At 38.4% G+C, this 18536-nt stretch overlaps 1 protein-coding gene across 1 annotated transcript; it reads left to right on the top strand.

Annotated features, from left to right (window-relative positions):
- Positions 1 to 414: 414 nt before the first annotated feature.
- Positions 415 to 15267, top strand: LOC145204325 (protocadherin-18-like). Its single transcript, XM_080076820.1, has 19 exons — positions 415 to 569; positions 6520 to 6645; positions 7081 to 7310; positions 7729 to 7906; positions 8303 to 8416; positions 8711 to 9050; positions 9352 to 9497; positions 9575 to 9697; positions 9870 to 10005; positions 10153 to 10330; positions 10446 to 10586; positions 10702 to 10872; positions 11168 to 11368; positions 11569 to 11799; positions 12094 to 12302; positions 12472 to 12610; positions 13227 to 13350; positions 14045 to 14200; positions 14364 to 15267. The coding sequence occupies exons 2-19, from the start codon at positions 6525 to 6527 to the stop codon at positions 14828 to 14830; spliced, it is 3405 nt and encodes a 1134-aa protein (XP_079932946.1). The 5' UTR covers positions 415 to 569; positions 6520 to 6524; the 3' UTR covers positions 14831 to 15267.
- The last annotated feature ends 3269 nt before the right edge of the window (positions 15268 to 18536 follow it).

Below are 18536 nucleotides of genomic sequence, written 5' to 3'. Positions count from 1 at the left end.
CTGACGGCGGCGTCTAGCATCAAAACATCTGAATCATTGCAAGATGGGCGCGTGCGGCTAACAAGCGCTATAAGTGGGCGGTGTCTTTAGTGATTAAGACACACAGCGGGTTGCAAAGAGATAATAATGGGCGTGTAACATCGCCTTGCAAAGTTTATGGGCTGACAACAGATGCTGATACGTACAAGTTTTAACACTCCCTGCTCGTAGCGATTGATACCGTGGGAGACCGCAGTGCTGTAGGCTTGTACAGATGACAGATTGCTTGGTTTGACTTTATTGCCGTATTCAATAGCAACGCTTGTACAGTTCAATAGTAACGCTTTACAAGTACAAGAAAAGAGGCATACAAGAACAGTTTGTTTGTTGTTTTGTCTTTGATAAAATAGATGTAAAAAAAACAGATTTAAACATAATCGTCTCTTTTTCAGATAAACGAAAAAGAAACTTTGTAGTTCGTAAATTAAATACTAATGAAGAGTTGTTAGAATTTTTGTTGAAAGCTTTGGATCATAATAATTGGATTGGAATAAACTTGAAGACAATCAACTGAACAGCCAAGTTCAAAGGTGAGCCTTGGTTTCTATATTTTTAAAATACGATTTAGAAATTACTCTTGTCAACGCCTAGCAGCTGATATATTTCTCTAAAGTTATGTGAAAAACAAATCTGTTGTAAGCTTTGGGTTGCAAGTTATTAAAAAGTTATTAAAATTGTAAGTTAAAAATCTTGTCAATTCTGCGGTGTTTTTGTTTTGAAAATACTTATTAACTGATGCATGTTGTCTAAAATCATGTGAAAAAACAAGTCTATTGTATAAGAGGGGTGACGTGATTGGGAATTTTATTGTGTTATCGTGGTCCCCTTTTTACCCCCAACCCACAACCGTGGTGTCGTGTGACCCCAGTTACCCCAAAAAACACTCGGGATCGCGTTACTGATTGTGACGTCACGACGCCCACGATTGTAACTTTTCGATAATTTGTTGAAAACAAGTGTTTTCGGTCACGTGGGTCCCATCACGGTCACGGTCACGGTCGGGTGGCGACGCACACGCTATGTTTCTGGGCTTAACTTCAACTTCCTGTTTTTAAAAATATTGACCCAAAGTTTCAGTACACCAAGGTTGGCTTGTCGTTTTATTGTTAAAGTGGTGGAAATTCAAACAGCTTCAATTTTAGCTTAAATTGAAATTGTGCAACGTTTGTATGCCTTAATTAAACAATTACACTCCTAAAACGCCTTTGGTTGTTTGTTTTCGTATTGCGATGGGCAAAACATACACGAAATAACACAAAATGCGACTAATAACGAAAACCAAGGTTGAACTTTTCAGTGCTTTTAGTCAACTCACGTTTTTCTGGTAATAAAATACAATAAAATTAGAACTATCCAAAACGTAGACGCCTCTGGGGTCAAGGGCCATACTTTGTAATAACGCGTAGAGTATTCTTTAGCCCATGCAACCGTTCTCACTTATAACTTCATACCAGTCCGACCTTTACATAAAAATACACTTTAATACAAAAGCCATTGACAGGTTAACTAACATTACCACTTTAGTCGCTTTCCATACACTGAACCTCACACCATTACTAAACACGTGTTCATCGATATTCTATGTCTGGCGCCGATGTTTGCGAACCAACAACAGTTCATAGACCTAACTTTACTTGGGGAAACCGCGATAATTGCTTCCATAACTAAATAGGGCCACGCGAGCAAAACCAACGAATCTTCGACTAAAAGTTCAAGTCAGTGGAATGGAAACCACTGCTAGACACCGACAACACAGTAGCACGTTATGTGGCTCGGCCCTGGCGCCAATCAAATCCTTTTGCATCTTCAACCTCAGCTCAAACAACAGAATTGAACATGAATTTGTGTCTGGGCGCGTTTTGTAACTGTTGGGATTGTAGGTTTACCGTTAAGTCTCATTGTCAAAAGGTGATTGATCCCCCCGTACATAAAGTACATCCCCCACAAATACGCCGGACTCAATGCTATTTTCATTAAGTGAGTTTTGTAGCTACTCCGTATAAACAACACCGCAGCGAGATCAAAGTGAAACAAACAGACAATACAGTAATATTTTACAATGTTACGTTATAGATTCGTTGTATTTGTCTCGAAAGATTTTGTTTCCTAAAAGGTTGGTGGCAAAGGTTGCCTAATAAGGTCTAGCCCTACCAGGCAGGAAATAGGAGCACCTGGTCAAAACATCGCAATCAATCATATCAATTTTTGGTTTGGGGGAGCACACCGCACCCCCAGTGGGCACAATTCCAAGCTAAGGGCGCCAGAGGTCTGTCAAACTATCGATCACCTTTTACACTGCATCGACCTGTTGCTTCAACTACTGCTGTAATTGGTTCCTTTGGAAGAAATTTGGAACGGCAATTTCTAACTTGCATCCATATTGGCACTTAGAATTTTTTGAGTAATCATTAAGAGTTTGAAGTTGGAAAAGTTCCACGTTTACGTCAAGTTTTCCTTTAGTACGGTCTTTCGGTGGCTTTGGCGACTGCTACCTGAATACAGCGAGTAATCCAATTTCCGGGATATACTTCCTTGGTATGCTACCAGCTAATGCGAAAATTGACATGACAAGTGCTTTAAGCAAGCCAATAGACTGCAAATTTTCAATGGCGTTTAGGTTTATTTCTCTCCATTCGCAACCAAAACAAAGTACATATAAAAGGGTTTAGAAACGGGCAATATCTCTCAGACAACATGGTCGGTTTCTCGTAAAAAAGTTTAAACATGTTTGAATCTAACAGAATCGGACAGAGCAAACACCAAATATGTTTCTCTTAAATGGCAACGTCAGTTAATAGTTAAAATAACAAATCGTGTTTGGAATATACATATGTGTAAAAAGTAGGCAACGCATTTCAAGTTCGAAAGCGATTCCCAGTTCAGATAAAAAGGCGATCAATCGTGCAATAACTTTTGTTTGTGGTGTGTTGATTTCACGCCAGAAAATCTTCCGCCTCAATAAATTTAACCAGATCGGTGACCTAAATCGATACAATTGCTTGGTGCATAAAACTCGAATGCAACGAGACATATAATTTGTGTCTAAAAATAATTTTATAAAGTTAAAATGTTTGTCAAATTAGAACATCTTCTACTGGTATGACTTGAATATAGTTGCTGCCGATAACGTAAGACTTGGTTGATTTGAAATCCGGCTAAATCAATATGAAATAATTTATTGTGCCGTGATATTTAGGGCTAATACCAGTAATGAACGCTTTAGGACTGATCCCAATTATGAATTTATGTTCATCTTACAATATTGTCTATGTTCCGCTATTAACAAACACACATTTGAACTTATTCATCTTCTTTTGGTGAATGTATAGGTGATTTTCGATCGCGTGGTTTCCATGCATAACAGATTGAATCCAATTAAGTAATGACTATTGAACGGCACTAAATGCTTTGGTGTGTTAACGGGCAACGTTTAATTAGCGCAATTTATTGTCTGCCTGTGCCATTGGCCCTGCTGCTCTTGTGCTTGAGGTTAACAATTTTCTGTGTTAAAGTTAAGTTCTTCCATGTTGCTAGAATTAGTTTAGAAAAATCGTTCTCAATGAATTGTGAAGGTCAAGTTGATGTTTCACGTAACAGAGGGTCAGTCTAAGGTCAAATTGTACGTAATGTAAAAAAACTTGGTGAATATGACGTCATCTTGGCGGTATGGTGTGTTTTGTCATTTCGAGTAAAATGCCTTATTGTTTAAAGTAGGTCTAGTGCTTTAAATGCAAATTTTACGGTGGCACTTATTAAGGCACTGATTTAAAGTTAGTTGTTTCTGCGGTCTGCGGTGCCAAGTAATTGTGTCATAATCACGTCACTAATTAAACTTTAATGACGTCGACAATGGAGGGCAAACTTTGCCAATTCGCCAGCGTCGTGAATAATGAATGAAGTTGCCTTTCCACGAGAAAATGAAATTTTACTCTGATGTCTCCTTTGGCACGTGCGCATTTAATGCATAGTTAAGCAACCGTGATTTGTAATGATGATGTGACCGTATTCGAAAGGTGCACAAGGTCCCTGAGCGTTCAATTGCCGTCGACAAACTTTTAAATTAAATCACTTCTTTCATAAGTGCGGGATGCAATGCATTGGCCAGGGTTGTGACATTTTTGATGAAATTTAAACTTTAGTTTCCATTGTAAATGATTAAATTTAGGTTCGTCAATGTTAACTCATAGTTGGTCCTGTTTAAATCTTAGCTTATTGGGCAAGAGCGTTGCGAATACAGCGGGTATTTTAAATGATAAATAGCCATGTGTAGTGATCAAAGTATACGTCCATATTCAGATAAACTCTCAATGTGTGTATTATAAGAAATATAAATGAAGTCTGATAAAATTATGTAATGCATTTAAGCGAGGTCTCTGTCGAACTTCCTGTATAATTTAATTATCCCCGCCGGTCCAATCGCTGTTCCCAATTACGAGGTCAGTCAAGTGCATTTATCACGTGACCACGTGTCTACTGTTCCATAGAGATTCATTAGCGGATCAACTTGCCACAGGATCCCACGATTCATACCCTTTACTTCTGCGCACTTGTTCCTGTTATTGCTTGCTAAGTGTATAAAGGGGCGGAAGTTTTCTGACTGTCTGGGGCGCAGAGGTGCGATTCACCAAGCAACCAAGCGGATAACGTTGCAAGATAATATCACGCCTAGCGTCCGTGTGAGCGACTTAAGACCGCCTAAATTGAAGAGCCCACGTCTGAAAGTCCAAAAGAGCGGCTTAAACTTATCTAAACAAGCCGAAGCCAGCCAAGTGTGCAGGCAAGTTCGTCGCAAAGTCAATATAGCCTGGGACTTCTCTCTTGGCCGTTCGAAGGCAAATATTTTTCCAGCCCTTGACCGTCTTGCCGCTTTCCAGCCCAAGCGGTTTTCACACGGCGTCCGGTTGCCTCATAATCGAGTGGGTCTCTCATGGCCATCTTTTGTCCGCTCGACCCCACATTGTGACCCCGAGGGGTGATTTTGCTACTGGACCCAACCGGGTGGGTCGAAAAATTTTCAAGACGTGGTTCGTTTAAAAGTGTGAAATTTCCTTCAGGCATTATTGCTTGGTTTTTTCGATTTGATGCAAGACCTTGATGCCATATATATATATTGAACCAAAAGGTCAAAAACGTGTACAAAGTTCAATTACTTCCGATTGTTATGTGGTGTGGTCTTTTCCCATGCGAAAAACCACTGAAATGATACATATATGTGGATTGCAAGGGCCTTGTGCGTCTGCTATGATGTCTGTGACTTGCGTAATCGCTCTGGCGTCGATAAGAACAAAAGGCCGCCGGTTGGTAATCTCAAATCACTCCGGTTCTATTGCAGTTCCCGTTGTGCCCTTTTCTGGTGTCGTGTACCTGTTTGACGACAACCGATGAACGTTTAAAGCAACAGCAACAACAGCACCGTGCACTCAGGGTCATGCATTGTCTAGTCAGGTTGCGGCTTGCACGCGCCGCTGGACAGTTGCGTGTGAAAACGATGCACTTGCAAAACGAATTGGAACGAGAATGAGAACTTGCAGCCGCACTGTCTGCGAGGAATTGTCAGTTACAGTTTTCCCACAAACATTGCGATATTTATGAGTTCAACTTTGCGCGTTTAGTCGGTTTTTCTGATTCAGTTTCGTCAGTTTAAGTTGTGATACTTTAACGGCAGCTTTCCAGTCGGTCATATTCAAACATTGTAGACAAAATTATCAGTTGTTTGTTGTTTAACGTTGTGGCAATTTGAAAGAGATTTTCCAGTCGGTTTCGTTAAAATAATACAGATACAAGGGGATAGGAAATTCACGTTCAAAGCAACCAAGCATATAACAGTGATAACCGATAATGATTTTGCCACAAACTAGTTTTAAAGCATTTTTATCGCCACTTGTGGTTGCACTATGATTGAAGCATTCAAGCGATGGAGCGACCAGTTTTATGGATGTATTCCCTTGGTTTCCCATCAGTCAAAGTTTGGGGCGTTTGTGATGGTTGCTGCAGTTGAGCTGTTTTACCGACCCAGAGACTTAACGCCAGTTTACTTTGGATTATAGACTTAAGTCTGTCACCTGTCTACAGCTGCATCCGCTTCTATGTGTTTGAATTATACCAGGAAGGGCTAGCAAAAAAATTTGGGCTAGCTGGGCAACGAGAATTGTTTACGGTTGCAGACTTCGTTTTTTTAGACAAGTGTTCATAAAACGGCAAGACGTTACGTAGAATCAATATGCTCGAATAGGTGATTTTAAAATATCTTTGAATGAGGCAAAAAGGGTGAAAGGTTTACCACAAAAACGATATGACAGTTTTCAAACTGAACAAACTGTTGCTGACCGACATATTATATAATTACCGTTTATTGTTTATCGAGGCAAATATCAAGTATGCGCTTTTTGTAGATGTTCTTTTACATAAACCTGACTAGATATGTCTAGGCATGGCACTTGTCCGCTATAAAGTGTTAACATTTTAATTTTCTATTTACAGACACTATGCATTGGTGCGGCATCTCCGTAGCGTTACTGTTTCTGACGTTAACACTAAGGACGACACACGGAAAGGATTCAAAAACTTTTACATTAAAAGTCCCTGTGGATGAAAAGAGCGCACCTGGTAAGAATCAATTACAACAGTTTCGGCAGTAATAGCAACCGTATTGCAGTTCAAGATGAATGTTTAAAAAAATATCATTGGGCAGTTTATTATCTTGCTCATGTAATCACACCATGTATGCGTGATTGGGACCTTATTCGAATAGAATATTGTGTTTCGAAAAAAATATCTTTACTAGAAAACAAATTGCCAGTGAAGTAGAATAAAACGTATTCATTTTATTAATCAGACGTTTCGTTTAATACGTTTCATTCTACTTCGCTGGCAATTTGTTTTCTAGTAAAGCTACTATTTAAGTCCGTGTCTTGTGTACCTAAAAAAGTATCTGTTTTAAAAATACAACATTGCAAGTTTTGAAACGGTTCCTATCTCAGATAAAGAGAGTTTAAAATTATCTTTTGTTTAAGGACCTTATACGCAATATTTTATTTTTAGGAACCACTGTCAGTGATTTGAAAAGCGTCTTTAAGTTGGGTTGGGAAGAAGCCAAGTTTAGAAACTTTAAACTCATCCATCAGAAATTAGTTCTATCTTCATTCTCTGCTTCCCCACCTCGAACAAATCTCGTCCAACTCGACGACAAAACTGGGATAATCACATTAAAACACAGGATTGACCGAGATGTGGATTGTAGAGGCTCTAAGATATGTGTAATCAAAGTTCAGGTAATGGAGACAAATTCGTTTTTTTTTCTGCCTTTCAACTTAAATTAATAATGTCCAGTCTAATAGTACAGACTATTTGTTGCGTTTGTAACTTTGGTTTTTAATGTTTAGCTAAGAACTACAAACGTAAAAACATATAACCAAAAGAATGTTTTACTTGGTAAAATGTTTCATTTTTTGATGAAAATGTACAATGTCATAAATTATTTAGAAAGACATTGTCGATTTGTCATCATAAACTGTGCAATTACGTCAATATGTTGTTCAACAAAAGTCATGTGAATAACGCTTAATACCTTTTTTGTGTTCCACACAATGTACGCTTTCATTTGTGGCTTAAGTAACCCAAAATTTATTTTGACACAATTTTCACCCGAGTACCCAACAACACTAAAACTTTATTAAATATTTACATCAGGCGGTGATGCTTCCTCAAGCTTATTTCTCTCTTCTCAACCTCGAAGTCGTCATCAATGACATAAACGACCACGCTCCAGCCTTCCCGGTCCGACCCATCGAAATAAACGTCACAGAAAGCATAGCAGTAGGTGACGTCATCAACCTGGACCAGTTCCAAGCTCGAGATCAAGATTCAGGTTCGAATTAAATTTACCCGACAGTCTATCGATATTTTATATCCTCCCTTTTGGTGACTGATGTTTTCTTCGTATCGCATAAGGGTTGTTAATTTCTACAGACTGTGGGAGTTTAACTATCAGTTTGAATTTGTCGTACTTGTCATCATCTAATCTATGCTTGCGCCACGAAATCAAGGAGTCTACTTGAACAATATTAAGTGCTTCTTTATGGCACATAGTTGGGAGGACAGCAGGATTTTCAATATTCTTACCAAAAACATCTTTGTGCATTTTGACACAACTTGTAACTTTGAATGACGCAATCTTGACGTTCATATGAAACCTACAAAAACTGCTTGTGGTATTATGTTCCTCAGTTTTGGGCATACGTTTGAAAACTTTGACTTTTCGCAGGCAATAACTCGATGATCAGATACACACTTTCGAACAACAACTACTTTCAAATCTTGCAAGACGAGGACGAGACAGGACGAACCCACATCAATCTCCTGATTCTGAAAGAGTTGGGTAAGTAACCTGTCCCGCACCGATCAAACGGAATTGAGCATAGATAACTAGATACTAATAGAGTTGCGTATAAGTTAGTTGCGTAAAGCTGTATCAGTTAGTTTTGTACTTGGACATTTGAAACCAGGAGCTAAACATCAAAGAAAAAACCGTTTTTGTGGTAAGCGTTTAGTGTTACAATGATTTTTTGTCGCTTTACCTCGCTTTTGTTTTTTGTTCTTTCAAAGCATTTGCAAGTTAACCTTAAAATTCTTTGGTTTAAAAAGTTGGTTTAACTTTACTTTTTGTTCTCAGACTACGAACGCAGTCACTACCACCACGTGACATTGACCGCAAGTGACCTCGGTGAAACACCTCTTTCCGACCACGTGACAATCAGAATCCGAGTAACCGACTCAAATGACAACGACCCGGTTTTCGAGAAGCAAGATTACGTCATAGCTTTGCAGGAAAACCTCGATCCGGGTTCGCCAATTGTCCAAGTCCGAGCGGAAGATGCTGACAGTGGAGACAATGGGAGAATGGTTTACTACTTGGGCGATGAGGAGTCGAGCGCATCAAGGCTTGTGAAAATAGACAGGGATACCGGAATGGTCACGTTGCGACAAAAACTGGACCGCGAAGCTCACGACGGGTGAGAATTGTGACACAAAAAAGGAAAAATTGTGATGTAAATTAAACACCGATAAAAATCATAAACTACAGGGCAAAATGTAATATGTGATCAGAAGTAAGCTGTCCTTTTGATTAACTGGCAATTATGTTTGACTCATAAGACGTTTCGACGTCTCATTTCGGCGCGTTTTTATTCACGGTAATGTCACACTATCCAAAAAGTCAGACTCTTTAGACCGGACAGGGTTGACACTAACTTCGCAAACCAGATTACTTTTAAAACAAGGAAAATGTGTCATCAACTTGTTATATATTAACAGGATGAGGATTGTAATTGAGGCAAGCGATAGCAGTGAAGTGAACCAACGCACTGCTAGAACTTTCCTTACACTCCACGTGGAAGATATGAACGACAATGCACCTGTAATCAACATTAACTACATCGTAGACTCAAACCAGAACACAGGTAAGCAATGCAACAAACGGTTTCATAAGACTCGTTCATATGTTGCCACTTACCATGTATGTACAATGTGTTTGCAGCTTACATCTCTGAATCAAGTGATATCGGCACTTATTTGGCGTATGTCAGCGCCAATGATTTGGACAATGGAAAGAATGGTGAAGCAAAAGTTACGATATGGACCCAACAGTACTCACAAACTGGTAAGCAAGCATTCTAAAAAAACACATTTTGCACCGAATAACCAATAAATAAAACAGAAAAAACATATTGCCAAGAATTAAAACAATTAAAAATGTGAATAACTTCTGAGAGAAACTTTTGTTATTATTTAAAGCTTTGACAAGAAAGACAAATAATGAAATTGTATTTTAGGTTACTCTGCTGCCGATAGTGGCCACTTTGTGCTGGCCGCCGACGGTTTGATCGGAACTGGCAAGAAATTGGACAGAGAGGCTGAGAATAAATATAAACTTGTGATATCAGCTTGCGACAAAGGAACACCTCCAAGGTAAATATAACTAAACACAATACAATGCAGATTTAAAATGTACTGATGTTAAAATGGCGAAATTGTCGACACGAAAAATGAATCAAAGTAAGAAACGTTGTAACTTCTGATGACTAATTGCCAGTAACATTTAACGTTATCTTGCAGATGCACGTTTTCAAACGTCACCGTCGAAGTTTTAGATGAAAACGACAATGATCCTGAATTCGAGATGCCATTATACGAAATCACTTTATCAGAAGCTTCAGAGGTTGGAACTAATATCATAACTGTCGCAGCTACTGACGCAGACGCAACTAAAGCACCAGTATTAAGGAAAAACAAGGTATTTACTCATTATTCAAATAGAATGACAAGCAAATCCTTATTCAAACAGAATAATACAACATGGTAAAGATGTATAATGGAAGCGTATTATTTTATTATTTTTGTTTTTTCAGGATGGAGAGATTGTCAAATCCCATAATGGTGACGTCATATACTCCATTGACTCAGACGATCGTTACGTCACTGTCGACTCAAGGTCAGGCAAGATCACTCTGATCCGACCTCTGGACCGAGAACGCATGGCCGAAATTAAGGTACAAATACATGCTAATAATTGTTTTAACTAGTAGTATTAGAATGTTTAAATAACCCCTTTTTAACAACCAAATTTGCATGTTGAAATAGTTGTGCTTATGACTACAAATTTAGGTTACGATTTGGGCAAGAGATGGAGGTCATCCAGCTAAGCGAAGCAGTTGCATTTTGAAGATCATTGTGAACGATACAAACGACAACAGTCCAATCTTTACTAACCCTGCACTCGACAACTCAACTGTCTATGCTACGATACTTAACAACGACGTGATTACAAAAATACAGGTAGGAATTGATTCCAGTGCTTGAAGCAATAATTACAACATCTTAAACAGTTTTTTGGGAAGTTTTCAAACCAGGAAATTTGGTTATTTTCCTTTCTAGGACGGACTACCAGTATATGAGTTGTAATTCGTAACATTGTCCCACACAAGTTGACACTAATGTAACTGTTTACATAACGTAAGACCACACGTGTGGTGCAACCTAAATCATACAGCGTTTGGTGCATTTATGTCCAATCACAAGCCTCGTTAAATTCTTTGTTGTGTCAACTCACTGACTTATCCATTACCTTCAGGTGACTGACTACGATGACCAGGCTAATGGTGAAGTGGAGTTGATCATGGAAAGTGTTGACGGCATGACTGAGAGTCAAGTAAAAGATGGACAGATCCCTTATGGTTTCTTTGTACTTGACAACGCAACTGGAGAACTGAGACTGAATCTGAGCAGAGAAGATGCAGAAAAACTTGTAGGAGAACATCTTATTGTATTTCGGGTAAGGTTTATTGTTATAATTTGTAATAAGAAAACGGTTTTTGATACTATATCTGTTTGGTTCTATGCTCTGCTTGACCCATTAGCAATTAACCTGTCTATTACTACGTTTTTACTAACAAGGTAAAATTTATTTTACAAATACCACGACTGTATAAGTTAAGTGCTGTTTCTTTAAATATCATTTTTGTTTTTACACAGGCTATGGATGCGGGAACACCAAAACGCAAAACTCGTATTAACTTATTCGTCCAAGTTTCTGACTCCCTTCTACCGTTGGAGCTCACACACGGGCACAGATCGAAGACTGGAGCCGCCAAAATTACGATTTCCAGCGAGTTTCTGATCATCGTGATATCTTTGGCAGCTGCTACTCTTCTGCTTATCGTCATAATTGCTGTTGTCGTTGTCAAGTGCAAGAAGGATAACAAGGTAAACAGGGACTCACGTGATACGAGTTAATGCAACCACAAGTCGAGTTACCAGCTAAATCGAGTTCACATGCGAGTAGTTACTATTGTTGCTTGAAAAAAGCATTAAATTCTTTAACCTTTAAGTGTATTTGCAACTCATGTGATAGTTACACTAATTTGGTAGATCCGAAATTAAGTTCAAATCAAAGAACCAGTAAAGTTTAAGTGGCAAGAAACTGACCATTAGTGTTAATAATTGTTTTTTTGCAATGGAACTCGCATTGATATTAACTTGATGATGTTTCGTTTACAGAAAGTTCGAACTTACAACTGTCAGGACGCAGAGCACAAACGTGGATGGTTGGCCAGAAGTGCTGAAGGAAAACAGAGCGAAGAAACGAAATCATCAAAAACCAAATCGTCCAGCACCAACCAAGACACAGCGTCTAATGTTAACGAAACTGAACCACTAACCCAGAAGGAAAATCCAACTGTCAACTCCACCAAGTCAAAGAGTACAAGGTAAACAAACGGTTTTATTCATTTTTTGTCTTATTGAGGGTTGTTTGGGATTTTGGAATAATTATAACTTACACCTAATTATGATTATGCAATGCAAACAAGAAACGTAAACCTAAGTTTCGAACAAACAAACTCTCAAATCTAAATATAACAGTTTTCGCTTGCCTAGGACAACATCTGACTCGACACGCGGATCATTTTCTGACCTCACCACAACGTCACGTCAAGATTACGTCACCGCCTTTCAAGTAATGTCACCAGGGGAAAGACCCCCTACGTCACTCAGCACGTTTTCATGCGAAGGAAAAGTAAGTGTTTTCATCAAAACAATCGGATATTCATTATATCTATCTGCGGGTGCCAAGTATTGTATCAGTATCAGACTCTAAGAACTGTATTTCCAATATCCCATTGAATACCTTAAAACAGGGGTGTCAAACTCGTGGGGCTTCGAGAGCCACATTGCAGTTTGGAAATTATGCGAGGGGTCGCATGTGATTTTTAATCTATTTATATACACTCAAACTTAACGCTTATTTTTAGTCAGAGGAACGGTTTTACTATCGTTTCCATTCATAACATATGAGTTTTTATTTATAAATTCAATTTCTGTAAATGTCTGCTTTAAATAATAGCTTCACAAAAATTTATGAAATTTAGATAATTATCTTACAAAATACTACAATTGTTGTTGAGTGTTTGAGGGTCGCATTAGAGGGCTCTGTGGGCCGCATGCGGCCCGCTGGCCGCGAGTTTGACACCCCTGCCCTAAAAAGTCAATTGTTGGGTTAAAATTTATACACTCATCAAAGTTAATGAAAATTCATCCAATAACATACACAGCCTTAGAAATAGTAAAGCTGAAGTAACTGATACGTGACTAGTAAGTTAGTCCAAGTACTCAACATCCATATTTATGTTCAGATCGCCCATGCTAAGATCATCGGTCTGATCCCACCAGCATCAGCTTTATCACAGAACGACGGAGACAGCGGTAGAGGCGACAGTGATCCTGACAGTAGCAGTTTCAGTGGAACAAATGAAAGAGGTAAAACACAAGATCTGTCCCTTATTGTTGTTTAACTTGCAAGTTGGTATAACCTTCGGGTTAGCAAATACAAGTTGACACAGTTGTTTAAGGCTTTTGTACAATGCATGTTAAGTATATGACTCTATGACAGTGGTTCTCAAAGTATGGGTCGCGACCCAAACATGGGTCGCACAGGGTAAAAAAATGGGTCGCGCACACAAGGCTATTATAGCCTTCCCACTATACTGTTTCGCACACGGCGATTGTAACGTCATAGCACGGGAAATAATAGGATAAGTTAATCTTGCGTTAGCTGAACTTGGCCATGTGACAGTTAGCGTTAGAGTATGAGTAATTATTCGTACAAGGAAATAAAATACATTTTTTGTTGTTTGAGGCTTGGGTCGTGAGGTGTTTATAAGACTCTGGGTCGCGTTCAAAAAAGTTTGAGAACCACTGCTCTATGAGGTCTGAAAATCGTAGTTAAGCGGGATGTGTGTGTGTGCAAAAGTGTACTAGTCGACGCTTCTAGGCCTATTTAAATGCGTTACGCCGAATCAAGACTGTCTCCCGGGCACTTGAGGCAATGCAAAGCAAAGAAAAAACTTAATTTGCGTTTCGGCCATGTTTGCTTCAGGACAATCTATTTGTGGATTTTACACCTTAGTCTGTTTTTCGGCATAATCTTGATCGAATTCCGTTTTGTTTTTAGAATTTCCCAAATTACTTGAAGTCCTTCCCTACGCTTCCGCCGAAGTTCAAACTCACAAATACGACTACGCTGCGCCGTCTAGCGGTAGTAGATGCACAGAAGAATGTTTGCAATTCGGCCACAGCGACATCTGCTGGATGCCCTCGCCTACACAAGGTAGTCAATAATTACCTGTCACGTTTTTTTAACTATTGTAGTTTTTCATGCTCCAGACCCCCAACTCTTGTTAAATGTTAAAACACCAATAAATATATAAACTGGACATAAAAGTACAAACATTAAATGCTCAAACTTTAAACCAAACATTTGTTGTTTGTAGATTTTTTGAACTGTTCTGCACCCAATCAGATCCAATTTCAAAACGAGTACAATCGAGTACTAGAGACAATCGAAGAGTCATCACCACCCGCGGATGCGAGTATCCCATACGAGTACGAACCTGACGTCATGCGTGAACACGTGCGCCGTTCCATTTGTCGAATCGCGTCAGAGTCTCGACGTCACGAACAATCACCGGAAATGGCGGCGTACCAATATGACATCACATCGCGTCATAACAATCAGCGCCTGAGCGACGCGGCGCGATTTTCAAATTCTCTTTCTCCCTCACCGGCGCCATCCAGCGGAATCGGTGTATCATCGCAAATTTCTGGTACGTCATCATCGTCGTCACGTGTCAGTGACGTCATACACCAAGGGTATCCCCCTCAGGTGGACAATAGCGCAGTGAGTATGCGGGAAACACAGGAAATTATCAACGACATCGATATGTTACTTGCACACTGATTGAAACTGTTTTGTTGACAACCGCGCATCTGACGGAACCAGACAGTGTAATCATATACGCCGTTGAGTGCTGTATTTCACCTTCTATCATAAAAGGCATTGTGCTATTGTGACAAAATTTTACTTTTTGTTTTCAAATCAAATTCAGCTCATAAAACCACGGTAGTTTACATATTTACCCAGACATTCTTGTTGCCATGTTTTCCCCCCGAATGACATTAACTTGTCGTGGCCTCTTCCTTGGAATTAGCTTGGCTTATGGTTTCTCTGTATTCTCGGTCATTGCAAGGTTCATCCGCTGTGCCTGTGTTGTGTTCGTTCAACACGACTTTGTCCGTTCTGTTTGTTTTTGTTTTTTCGCTTCCATTTGTTTCAACTGTGACTTTTTGCTTTTTTGTTTCGATTTTTATTCGTTTATAAAAGACAAAATCACACAAGAGCTGTGAGATATTCAGATTAACACAAACAGGGTATACAAATGAATGAAAAAAAAAGATTTTATAACAAAGATCGAAATAGTGCTTTTGTCGTCCCAGCAGCAAAACACCAATGAAGTAAAATCCTAATGTTTACGATGACGATATAGCTGTGGCACGTTTTACGTTTTGCTGCGATTTTCGGTTTTGGTGACAGTTTAGATACAATTTTGTCGCTAAGTTTTCTTTTAACCAGCAGCATAAACACTCCTGACCGGTTTTAAGACACAATAAGTTAATTTGCATTTGACCTATTATAATAATTTTGCATCCACCTTTGATTGCATACATTTTCGGAAGACCAGGGGCATTTGTCAAAATTTAAAGTTAAATAAGGCAAATTTGTGAGTGAATCATTGTCTACAGAATATTAAAAATCGAAGTCTGTGGCATATTAGTGGTAACACTATATGATTTTTTAAGATTATGAACACATTTCCTTTATTGTTTGGTGCCCACTAAACGTTAAGTTGGCGACCAGTGACGTAGATAGCACCCTTGTCGTAGTACAGTGGCCTAAATGTACATTCATCATTTTGATCATTAGCGTGTAAAGAAATCATGACTTAGAATCGATTTACATCTTCAAGGACTATTTGCCCAAATTCGGTGCCAGGATTTGACGTAATGCGTGACGTAACAGGACGAACAGAAACGTGATTCGGAAACGTCTGAATAAAATAATTTGTCACAATCGAACAGATCATTTGCAAGATTCGCTAGATTAGCTGTGTTTGGAGTTTTCCGCGTAGTGACTTTAGGCTTGCGGTGTTTTTTTTTTGTTTTTTTGTTCAACCGAAGACAGGCAAACTTCAAAGGATGAATACTGGAGCTTTTTTGATTTATGGATCTTAGGGGTTTCGTACTTGGAAGTTTCAGGAAGCATGAGAGATAGCTGAGAAGTATTATAGCAAGAAAGTAGAGTAAACAAAAACACTATTGAGCCTCAAAAAACACCAGTGATAAGTAGAAATGAAGTCTTTATTGGCCAAGAGACAGTGCTGTTACATTTTGTTTACATTTTTTCGTTTATGCTGCAAAACGGTCCCCTAAATTCGATACGAGCCGGACTTTAAACAGGAAGAGACAAAGGAAGGGCAAACGCGATTGTATAATGTGTTTGATTACTGCGGATATTTCTGTAAATGTCAAAATGAAAAAATATTCCTGGCTAACTTTTATTAATTTAGGTGCACGTTGTTGTTGAATTTAAATAATGTACAGGTATACTTTTAAAAAAATCCGACAGGTAGAATAAAATTCGACTTTATAATGTCGGAAAAACGCTAGTTTGAAATACTGTTGGTTTATGTCGTAAATAACGAGCATCATAGCTTGTGTGGGCATACAGACTGGCTTGTTGTATAATTTTTGAAACGAATTTTGTTTCGTGTTTGGAAAGCAAAAAATGTTTCCTTTCCTTTCAACGAGTTTGTAATTAGCGACGTTTCTTGGCAAATCGTGACTTGAATCAAAACAACTGCCAGAGGTGGATTGCCAAAATATCATGAACGGGGTGAAATAAGAACATTTGGCTGATTCAGTTGTGCATGACTTGAGTCTAGCGCGTTAAGAGTTCACAAAGACAGAGCTGAAGTGCAGTTTGGAAATGTAATGGAAAATTTATATAACAAACCTTAGTTAATCTGGACCAGATTAGACGAAGATCCGGATTAACCGAATGTCGATTAGTTAAAGTCTTACCACATTACAAATCATTTGTATCTCAAGTTTTGTCCGATTTAGGCGAGGACTTGGATAAATCGAATGCGGTTTAAGCGAGGTTTGCCGTATAAATGTAAAATTGCATAATAGTGTTGCACAAGCTTACAAGGTAGTGAACGACTTTGTGAATGTATTTCATGCTTTTAGCATATTTAGCGATTATTGCTAAATTTGATTACTAAATGTAAAACAATGTATAGAACGACCATAAAAACAATGCAAACTTATTTTCTAAAACTTATACCGGCGACTACGAAGTAATTCTAAAGTAAATCAAGATTCGTTCAGTGTGAAACTTACTAAATCGAAATAATATTATTAGCAAATAAGACTATAGTGCCACGCTTTTCTCATGTGTTCTACAGGAAGGCACTGATTATACCTACTAGTAGAATTAACATACAATTTCGTACACAACTCATTTTAAATACTACATCATTATGTATGTGCGCATATAAGATCTTGAAAAGCTTGAACCATAGACACCTATAAATAAACGTAAAGGTCGGGCGAAAATATTCAGCATTTATCACCGCGAAATGACAGGTCGAATTGTTTTGAATGGATTATAGAACCACGAGCGTTATATAATCACGAGAGACATCGGTTATTTGTGATAAATTAAGTACCATGCAGAAAGTATTAAGGTTCACTGCTTATATTTTCGATGTATGAGAACAAGGTTCAATTTAAAAATTGATTCGTAGCCTATAATACATTAGTTTACATAGTTTGAGACCTTTTCGTTCTGTTTACTATTTTTTAATTGTTGGAAATATTTAAGGAGGCCATAGATATCTGCAGGTACCTTATGCAGTAGCCTTTACAATAATAAGGTCCGTGATGGCCGTATCGCGTTTGTACATTACGAAAGTTGAATAACAGAAGGATTATATAAAGGACTTTGGACTGTATCAGTGGTTTAATTAAGTTGTCCCCTTTAAGAAAGTATCAAAATGCGTAAAGTTTTTACCAAGTTATATCTGATAATACACTTATAAGGCTTTACAAGACATGATACTCTATTGAACCCAACATTCGCAGAAACTAACGGAAGTAGCATCCTGAGCACGTACATAAATACTTGTCATGATATTAAAATACACTTTAGCGTGTTTCTTTGCTGTCTTGATGCCAGACATTATACTGGCCGCCAATTTGGCCATCACGCCTGGAACCTACACACTAGTCAGGTCACAAACTTATCAGAGTTCTCAGAACTTTCCTGTACAAAGTGGAAATAACAATTCTTCAAACCAACTCTCCCCGGCCTACTTCGGATACGACATTGTAATGAGCAAACAAAGGTTAGCGATGTAATTTGGAGTATATTTTTTTCATGATGTGTTAAAATGTAGTTGGAATGTAGAAAACAATAATAATTTTTACGCCACCGTTTTGAATACATGAAATTATGCTAATAAGTTATAGCTGTTTTTGAGGCAAGATTTATTAACACATTTCAATCATTTTAACACTTAGCCAAGTTTGCAAAATAATTTCTG

Source organism: Phallusia mammillata, chromosome 8 (genome assembly GCF_965637545.1).
Source record: "Phallusia mammillata chromosome 8, kaPhaMamm4.hap1.1, whole genome shotgun sequence".
NCBI lineage: Eukaryota > Metazoa > Chordata > Ascidiacea > Phlebobranchia > Ascidiidae > Phallusia > Phallusia mammillata.
The sequence above is the reverse complement of the archived record's forward strand: the minus strand, read 5'-3'. Positions and strand labels throughout refer to the sequence as shown.